Source organism: Cryptomeria japonica, chromosome 2 (assembly GCF_030272615.1).
Source record: "Cryptomeria japonica chromosome 2, Sugi_1.0, whole genome shotgun sequence".
Classification (NCBI taxonomy): domain Eukaryota; kingdom Viridiplantae; phylum Streptophyta; class Pinopsida; order Cupressales; family Cupressaceae; genus Cryptomeria; species Cryptomeria japonica.
This window is the reverse complement of record NC_081406.1, coordinates 564,487,671-564,497,730: the sequence shown is the minus strand read 5'-3', so window position 1 is coordinate 564,497,730 and position 10,060 is coordinate 564,487,671. Positions and strand designations below refer to the sequence as shown.

Below are 10,060 nucleotides of genomic sequence, written 5' to 3'. Positions count from 1 at the left end.
AATTCTTTTATATGTGTATACGGGGCTGTGCCTAGAGCCTGCTCTGTAGGTTTGTCACGTCTTCCCAGCTTTTGCAGACTGGGTTTTCCAAATGCGTTTGCTTATGGTTTTTACAGGTGAAAACCCTATGAAACCTAATGTTTAAACCCATAATTTGAAAATCAGTTTTAATTGGTGCATCTTTCTTGCATTTTTTTTTTTATTAGAAGGTTTCAACTTACAAATCTTGAAACACTCGAAAATCTTGCATAAGATGAAAACCATTGGTCAAACTAATTCTTCATTATTAAGCTACTCCCGTGACACCTGGCCCAGAACTATTCCTTTAACCAAGTTTATGTGCATCACAAGTTGATTCATATCGAATTGCTTTGTTTCAGTATGCGATCCAACATGGCTCTTTTGGATGTACCATCATAGTAGCAGGTAGTAATCCAATGAAGCAAATTCGTCATCTAGTAGCGTAATTTTCATTTCAGGGCTGGAAAAATCATGCACCACTACAATTCATGATTTAAGCTTCAGTTCGTCAATGTAACATCTTCTATGTACGCACCTCTTGCTAAAAAAGTTTGACGGTTCAAAGTATGCCCAAAAAGCTTTTTGTGAAAACCCTATGACACTCAACGAACCCTTCTTATTAGGGTTTTCCATTTTCATTTTTGCAGCAGAATTCTTTGCACTTTTCAGCAGAAAGTAATCTATTGTAATATTCTAGGCAATTTCATTAAAGTTATATATCAGCAGCCATATGTATATTAAAAAAAGGAAAATAGCTTCACTTCAAGTCTCACGGAAGCATTGTCAAACTGACAGATTTATGGACAATTAAATCATAGGTGTGCGATTCCTTTTTTTCATTACACTTGATATGTGAAGCCTGTTACACACATGTAAATTTGTCCAAAAATTGTTCCAAATTATTTTACCGCAAATTATCAGTTAGAACTTAGAACATAATCATAGGCCAAACAATCGCATACTGTTTCCGGTCTGAATTATTGTTTATCAACTGTGCCCAATTGAACATTTATATAGCTAGATATCATATTTTTGTAGTATATCCAAAAACAAAACCCGCAATTGTCAATTACACATGAATTTCCACGTGGCTACAGACAAATTTGAATTTATCATCGGTCATATGTATATTATGGCATACTTATTTTTTTGCACACTATAGAGCAACGGAACTAATTTTCCCCCATCTAGCAGTCTTCAAGAATCTGAGTTACTCACAGAATTTAGTTCCTATACTAACACCTAAGTTTCATCTAGCAGATGAATTTAAAAAACAATTATGTTAAACAGGCCAGTGCACCTGATTCCTACAACTTCAGATCAACAAGTAACGAGTGGTGAATTATGATATTAAGCAGCAGCATATGCAGATCTCAATAAACACAAATTACTGACAATCGCAATAGAAATGATTACATACATTAAAACAATCAAGTTCAATGCCAATAAGTTAGAAAGGGATAAAAGCAAATAATTTGAACAAATGGATTCAAGGTTAGTAACAAGTTAAAAGAGATAAAAGCAAGCAATACACATTTTGTTGCTATACTCAAATGTTTGTGTTGCGACTCTTTCCCCAAAAGGTTCTTTCATAGAACCAGGGAAGAAAAAATAAATTTAAATTTCCAGTTGTTTGAGGCGGCCACATATGATGCAGAGTAAGATGGAAGCAAAAATACTACATGAATCACCTAAAATACTACATGCTTCCAACAGTGAGATCAAAATTGAGTGACTACAATTCCACCTTACTACATATAGATTCGGCTTGCTCACTCTACACTTGAACCAGCAGTTCAAGATGTTTTACAGTGAAAATTTAATGCAAGCCTCCAAGCTGTGATGTTGTGAATGAATTTGCCCATCAGATATGAGTTCAACCTGATCATAAAGACCTATGTAACTAACACTCTCGATGGCCGCTTTCCCTCCATTGCATCTTTTTTCAATTTGCAGCTTGCACAAAGAAATGGACCTTCCCAAGAGTGCATTGTTCCTGAAAAGAAGGATCCAGCATGCACAGAAATTCCCTCACTGGGTGTGATGTCAGTTTGACAAACAGCACAAGCAAACAATCCCGATACTGTCTGCACTGTATATTCTGAGCCCAACCTGCAATGTGTGCATCATAAGGACAGGTCCACATTACTAAAAGAAACATTTGAAAAAAAATATAGAAAGTCACAACGTGATAAAACCATCTTGCCTCCACATATATAATTTCATAAACAAGAAATAACATATCACCAAATAATCAGTTGCCCAAAAAACATGCGATGATGAATTGATGTCTATTGATTCTAATTGGTTAGAATCAGACACACACAAACGATTAAGTAATTTGATCACAATAAAGACTATTTTTAAAAGCACTACATTCAAGTTCCAAAATCATTTTTGAAAACATCACAAGATGCAGACTTAAACATCAGAAAATACACAGATGTAGCATGCCATTCATGCTAAGGTACAAACTAAACTTGCAACAATTTATCAACTGAAAAAAAGGTTTACAAAATTATTGTTCTAATTCTTAAAAACCACAACTCAAATACTACAAAACATGCCCTCTACTGAATCAAAAAATAAAGCTCTTAAAAGTTTGTAGAAAGATAACACAACTAGGATTCAGCAAAAACCATGCTCTGCCCTGAATCCAAAAAGCAAAAATGTGATTGCAAAATCAGAATAATTAACTATTAGAAAGTGAAGTTAAATAAAATTAAAAAAAAGGTATTGAACTAGTTCATGAAGGAACTAAGAATCAGAAAATCATGCTCCATGACGTATCCAACAATAAAGTTGTGACTGAAAATTGAAATAGTCCATGACTAGAAAATGAAGTTGAAAATGACGATCTACCTTTCAGCAAGCATTGCAGATCCCTCCTCAAAAATTTCCTGGACAATGTCTGTATCTTGCTGCTTCTCCCCTGTCTTTGATGTTGGATTATTGGACCTCCTGCGGAAAATTGACTTGAACATGCCTTGCTTTTTCACCGGAGGTGGTAATGGAGGTTTTTCAGGTGGAATCAAGTCCACTACAATGCATGTAGTGTCATCTCTAAGTCCCCTTATCTTCAAAGCCTCCTACAGAAAATTGAGTTAAGATGAGAATCCAAAATATTAATACTAATCAAATATTACATCTTGGAGCAATATAATGCAGTGGAATTTTATTCCATTTACTTGCTTTCCTTATAGATGTTATTTGTACCTTAACAATTTGTTTTGCAGCAAGTTCTGCTCTCAAGCCCCGGGCACAATTTGCTGCCTTTTCAGAACTCAATGCATCCCAAACACCATCAGTTGCAATAATAAGCCTACCACCTGCATTTGACAACTGTTGGAAAAGGCCATCACAAATCTAATCAGGTAGCACTTTGTGAACTCATTTGTGCCATTAATAGATGACAGTAATAAATTTGTAAACAGCAATGTACACACCTTGATTTGTTTTACATGCGGTATTGGTACAATGAATTCACCCACATCCATATCACCAATAGATCTAGATAGACAGAGGCCTCCAGGCCAACATCTCAATGGCCCAATCTATAATCACAAAGCAGATGTTCATGAGTCACAAAAGTAATATACTTGTGGAAATTTTCATAATAGAATGAACCAGCATCAAATAAAAAGACCATAAAGGTAAGTGTAGTCTATATGAATTTAAATGTTACAAAAGAGAGGTATCCCCCGAGCAAAAAGTTATACAGGAAATTTAAATTCATCAATCATAAAGGATGAGTCTCTATCAAACACAATTTTCAAACCAGCAACTGCTTCATCAAGTCTGGCAATCAATGCAAGACTCAATCAAGCTCACATATCCAACTCTTTATGTGTATATAGCGTGTGAGAGGAATCAATAGCAAAGTTAATAAGTTGTGAGAGGAATCTGAAAAAACCAGAACTGGGAAGAGAAAAAAAATTGAATCAGTGGACATTGGGAAAAAAATTTAAATAATGAAATTTTTCAAGTGAAAGAATATAACTTGAATCATTGATTTTTTTTCATTAAGCTTTTTTATTTGCCAATTTTTCCCAGCACTTTTATATTAATCACATTTTTCTCAAAAGGTTAGTGATTCCAAAATTTAAGAAAACTAAAAAACAACTCAGGCAAGAGTAGAAATTTTGGTGATTAATCATTGATCTTGGTAACATAGATCAACAGTGTAATTCTGGAAATGTTTATCTCCCATAAAATTTTGGACACGGATACATTTAGAATTCAAAAAATTATATTAAAAAGTTGTCACTCTCTCCTGGCAAAGTTCTATATTAGGCGATGCCAGGATGATCAGCAATGATCAAAGCGTTATAGCATCAGGTAAGGCTATCTGTTATAGATTTGATTTGCAAGATATGATGCAAGGTAACATTTTTGTGAAAACAATTGCCCACTATACTAAGGACAGTTACATCAGAGGCCAAGTGAAAGTTCTACAGCAGATCCCACTCACATAAATGCAAGAGAACAGATATATGATATTAAGTGTCCATATGTTTTCTATAGGGTGACTTGAGGCATCTATTTCTTTCATAATCAACATCCTTCTAAATGTTGTAAGGAATTTTTACCTCGGCTCCACCAACAGTATTCAGTCTACCAATCTCACCACCACTAGCTGTTATGCGCTCCCTCCTACGGTGACATGTAAACAAGTTAGTCTTTAGACTACTATAATGGAAAGAAATCCTCAACAAGAAAGATATGCCACTCGTTTCTTAAACTGCCTGTATTTAGAAACATTCATTACATCAAATGATAGCATCAGCAAGCTAGGTAAGGTCCACAAGGTGTGGCAGTAACATTAGTACTGGAGAGGAGGATGCTAACAAATAAATTGGGGGACTTAAACCCCAAATCCATGCTTTATAGAACAGGTAAATAGCTTGCTAAAATCAACTGCTAAAAAAGAAAAACAAATATGCACAATAAAACATTCATTGAAATACAAAATCTCCAAAGTGTGCACATTCATAAATATTCTACATTTTGAAAAGAATCTTACTCTTCAGAATTGACCTCGAGCCTGTGATCAGCAGTCAAAAGAGAAACCAATCCTCCAGGTGATTCAAGAATGCACCGAGAATCTCCAACTGATGCAACAGTGACTGTCCAGCAATCTACTATAACAAAAGTAACTGTAGTTCCCGATGTTTGTCCTGTAAAAAAGAAACATATAGTCATAAGATTGATTACATGTGGAATTACAAATATTTATCCATATACAACAGAATAATAGAAATTTCAATCTCCAAGTCAAATTCCACAGATTTGTATACCTTTAACTTGAAATTCTTTATCTGTTTTCACAAATCCTGCAACCATAGCCCTCGGTAATGCTGACAACCAATCGTCCCTACTCAAGCCTGCTGGAATGGCACTCAAAATATCCTTCAATAAATTTTCCTTTGAATATACAGCTGCAGCAGATCCATTGTGGCCATCAAAAATCTGAAACAGCATGCCACCAAACAATTGCCAGATTATTCTCTTTCACGATCTGTCTTAAGCAAACCAAACAATTTAAAAAGAAAGAGATGAAAACAAATATCCATATTTATTTTATATAAGCTGTAAGTATTGTTGAAACCTAAATCCAAAGTTGGACAGTTTTAGGAATTCAACCCATATCAATCAAAAACAAATTTTAAAAATCAAAGGATTATGTTTTTACTGAAATCTCCTGTGTCTTTGCCAGAGAATTATCAATGTTTGACAAAAGCTTATTTAAATTTCCACCTTTGTTTCATGCAATAACTTATGAATAAAATCAGACCTAGCGAAAACCCTCTGTCCCTTGAGGAAGTCCAAACTAAATTAAAAAAATTATTTCGTATTGAATTTCATTACAAAAGAAAAGAAAAAGATAAAAAAAAAATGCAAGATAAGATCAGGTAAAACTGAAAGTCTCAATTTATTCGGTCATCTTATTCTCAATTTATTCGTTCATCTTGTCCCATCGTTCTAGCCCTTAACGCATATAGCTTTTATCAGCCCACCCTAAACAGTTGCCGTAAAAGGCCACTATGCACTTCACTGCAATTTCACTTTATCAACGTTTGAATAATATACTGACCAAATTTTGAAATAAAAAAAACGCGTGCTGGGAAAAGCCCAGAAAACTAACAAGGTTCGTAGTATTTTAAGTTCTATCCACTTCTTCTCTTTTGTTTCAGTCCGTATACTCTTTAGGGCAAGTCTTCAAACTCGCACGTTAAATTCATAAATTCCATAAATGGAAAGAGTTCAAAATCGAAACTTGTACAGCCGTCCTGACTGGTAATTTCTTTTATCCCAAGCCGAAACAAAAAAATTGTGCAATATCAAAACAAAGAACAAATTTCTCGTGAATTTAAAAGAAAAATTCCCCCTAAAAGAGATGGTTTTTCAGGATGAAAACAAAAACAAACATAGAAAAAAAAATCCTGTTAAGGAAATGCAAGAAAAACATAAACAAGAATCGAACACAATGAAAATTGGAGACAATTGTTCGTCCAAATTTGCCGTGTCCTCTTGTTAATGTTATTGCGTTTTCTTTCAAAAAAATTAAACAGGAGAGAAGCCCAGATTTGCATACCGCAAAGACGGCAAAGAGGGAGGCTCCGTCGCCTGGAATTTTGTGAGAATCCAATTTGATAAGAGTAAAATCTTCCCCTTTCTTACTCTGCCCTGCCTGCCCGCACCGAATGTTGGGCCGCTCCAACTTCTCATTCTTCACCTCGAGTCGCAGAAGCTCAGCCAACGGAACCATTCTGCCATTTACGTTTCCCTTCGTCTTCGCCTGATTTATCATCTTTACCACAACACAGGCGAACTACTGCCAAATTTCACCTGAAATGCATTTGAATCTGCACCCTCTGCACTACCCTCGCCTGGTCAAACCCTCAAATTTTTGCCCCAGTTCGAATTTAATCAAACCCGGCCCAATCTCGTTCTCAATTCCACCGCTCACTTTCAAACTCCGCCCGATTTTGACTCTTTGTTTTTAAGCCTCGAATGGAAATTTGATCAGAGATTTTTTCAGAATTAGTAATGTGCAGTTAACAGTCGATCCATTTAATTTCCCATGCTTCGATTTTCCCAAAGCGGTACAATCCAAAACTCGTCAAACTTCAATTAATGGCTAGTTGGAGTCCGGGTAAACTCCAACATCAGTCCATCAAATAATTTAAATCTCATTTATTCTTCCGGCCTCGCAGAAAAATGATTCAAATTCATCAATATATAGTTTTTTTAATGAGAGAATAGAATTCAAATTTATCGCGTGCTCCGAGCCGCTTTTTTATCTCTTCAAACCGCGTGCTTCCTCCATTGCAGTTGTATCCACCTACAATGCATTAATTTATTTATATCGCGTCCAATACAGCTGCGCAAAAGTCATGGACAAACATCCAAAGCATTTAGCTCGTTGACATGAATATTGGATACAAAGCATTTATTTTGTTTGTTTGTGGAGAAGGGAGTTTACCTAGTCTTCTAAAGGATGTTATCTTTCCATAAATTTTTTTGCAAGATAGATTTTTTAGTGTATTTGTTTGTTTCACCTTCTTTTCATTATAGAAAGGTTGAGATTGGAATAGAATATTTGTTCAGTTTCCTCTTTTCTTGTTATAGAAAGGTTGAGATTGGAATAGAATAGGATAGAAGATTTCTAACATCTACGAGACAAAAGATAGAATGGTTGAGATTGGAATAGAATATTTGTTCGGTTTCACTCTCTTCTTATTATAGAAAGGTTGAGATTGGAATAGAATAGGATAGAAGATTTCTAACATCTACGATACTAAAGATAGAATGGTTAAGATTGGAATAGAATACTTGTTCGACTTCACTCTCTTCTCATTGTAGAAAGGTTGAGATTGGAATAGAATAGTTGTTCGGCTTCACTCTCTTTTCATTATAGAAAGGTTGAGATTGGAATAGAATAGAATAGAAGATTTCTAACATCTACGAGACTAAAGATAGAATGGTTGAGATTGGAATAGAATGCAAGAAAACACTTTTAATGTCCACAAGATCAAAGATAGAGTGGTTGAGATTCGAAAAGAATAGAAGACTTTTTACATCCATGAGGCTAAAGATAGCCTATGAGATTAGATAGTTCACTTACTAATCAATGGACTCGAAAAAAATTAGATAGATATTTTGATAGGTAATACATAGTGATTAGTTTTTGTTATTGTAATACGTTTAAAAACTAATGAATTTTATTAAATTATTTGTTAATAATTTAATGGAATTATACCTTTCAAAATTTAGTTCTTTAATTCGATTATTGCATATTAAGATTAAAGTCTTTGCTTTGTTCATGAACAAATATTATATTTGCCATTTTGCTCTGCCAATATTATATCTGCCATTTTGCTCTGCCAATATTATATCTGCCATTTTGCTCTGCCCATCTCTCAAAGTAGGGTGGTTGGCAGTTATACTTGGCTATAGTATTTGCATGCGAAGACTAATGAAGGTGAAATATGTAAAGTCTTCTCATTATCAATATAAAGGGTATTGCCCCATGTAGCTATTAACTTATCCAAAAAATATATATCAAACAAATATTATATAATTACCAAGAATTATTTTTTATAAATGCATGCATCAACTTCTATTAATTTAAAAATATATATACGAATCCACAAAAAAATATAAGAGGACACAAGGTATTCTCAATGTTTCACAGGCGGAGCCTAGAAAGCAAGATAATAGAAAGAACAATAAAGTCACTTAAGTAGCGAGAGCAACACCAATGGGAGGTGGAGAGAGGTCCTGGTCATCTGGTTTGCCCCATACATCAGAGGGGTCCAAAGTGATGTCAGGAATGGATCACCCGTCGTCAATATTAGCTTCTCCCTCCTTATCTTTGTCTTCATTCCTTGCTAGTAAAATTGCCAAAGTCATCCAAGGGAGCCACTTTGAGGAATTTGGCCAACCTCCGCCACCACCAGTCAACGACCAACTACCACCACCACCAGTAGACAGCCATGCCCCACCCAAGGGCCACCCAAAGGTAGAACCTCCATGTGAGGGTGAGGTAGAGCACTGCCAAGCCAAGTCACTCTTGTCGCTAGAGTGGCAGCGAGGAGCCTAAGATTCGAGGGACTAGCGGCACCGAGATGAAAATATACTTAGAATACACGTGGCATTACCCTAGTGATCAAGTAAATCCTAAGGGTGCGCAATTACTTAGAATTTAAATAGATTAATAGATATTTATAAGAAAGAAGTGAATTTGAAGATGTTTAAATTTATTATTACTGATGATTATATAGCATTGTCACACAAAAAATTACGTTAGTATTAGAATGTTGTACATTTTGTATAATGATATAAAAAATGTATTTAAACTTGACTTTTGTATATAAAATTTCAAACACAAATTCACTTACCTTCTACACATAGCTACCATGGTAAACATAACTACTTTTATAAATTTGTCCTGCATTGGCTAGTTGTTGCATAATTCAAGGTTCTAGAAAATGTCAACATATGATACAAACCTTGGATACTCAAGGCTTGACCAAGGCATTAAAATAATACAAAAGACCTGTAATAACATGAATGTTGTGAATGTACTTTCTATGAAATCATATTAAGATATCATATCAAATAGTTACTCTTTGTAAACATCACATTAATGATATAATTTTACTCAATTACAATTGCATGGACACAATTCTCAACATTCATATCAACAATAGATGTAATAATATGATCATCTTCTATTATGTTTTGTGGTGTTATTTCTCTTCTTTGATGATATTTCTCTATTTGTCATCAATTGATATCTTCACACCTAGAAGCATGCAAAGATTTGTGAATTGCATTTGTATGTTGGCGTGTAGAAAATACTCCATTGTCAACAATCATATCAACAATATTAGATATTGTATTTTCTTAATTCAACTCATCAAACTCCAAAGGCAAGAGAATATTCGCATTCACACATCAACATCTCTACATCTTAAGGTATCCCCAATATGTGATTCATTTGATATAGGGGGTGTAGACACCTAAAAGTTGC

The 10,060-nt window shown here is 34.7% G+C and overlaps 1 protein-coding gene across 1 annotated transcript; it reads right to left on the bottom strand.

Moving 5' to 3' along the window:
* Positions 1-1,482: 1,482 nt before the first annotated feature.
* On the bottom strand, positions 1,483-7,333 carry LOC131051495 (probable protein phosphatase 2C 15). Its single transcript, XM_057986053.2, has 8 exons — positions 6,617-7,333; positions 5,319-5,490; positions 5,045-5,198; positions 4,611-4,674; positions 3,468-3,575; positions 3,238-3,363; positions 2,884-3,110; positions 1,483-2,133 (listed from the first exon to the last, which is right to left on the bottom strand). The coding sequence occupies exons 1-8, from the start codon at positions 6,830-6,832 to the stop codon at positions 1,917-1,919; spliced, it is 1,284 nt and encodes a 427-aa protein (XP_057842036.2). The 5' UTR covers positions 6,833-7,333; the 3' UTR covers positions 1,483-1,916.
* Between the last annotated feature and the right edge of the window lie 2,727 nt (positions 7,334-10,060).

Excerpts from the sequence above, each read along its gene's own strand:
- LOC131051495 (XM_057986053.2), bottom strand. The coding sequence starts at position 6,832 with ATGATAAATCAGGCGAAGACGAAGGGAAACGTAAATGGCAGAATGGTT. Across the intron at positions 3,576-4,610 it reads ATACTGTTGGTGGAGCCGAG|ATTGGGCCATTGAGATGTTG; the intron begins GTAAAAATTCCT and ends TTGTGATTATAG. Across the intron at positions 3,111-3,237 it reads CTGCAAAACAAATTGTTAAG|GAGGCTTTGAAGATAAGGGG; the intron begins GTACAAATAACA and ends AATTTTCTGTAG.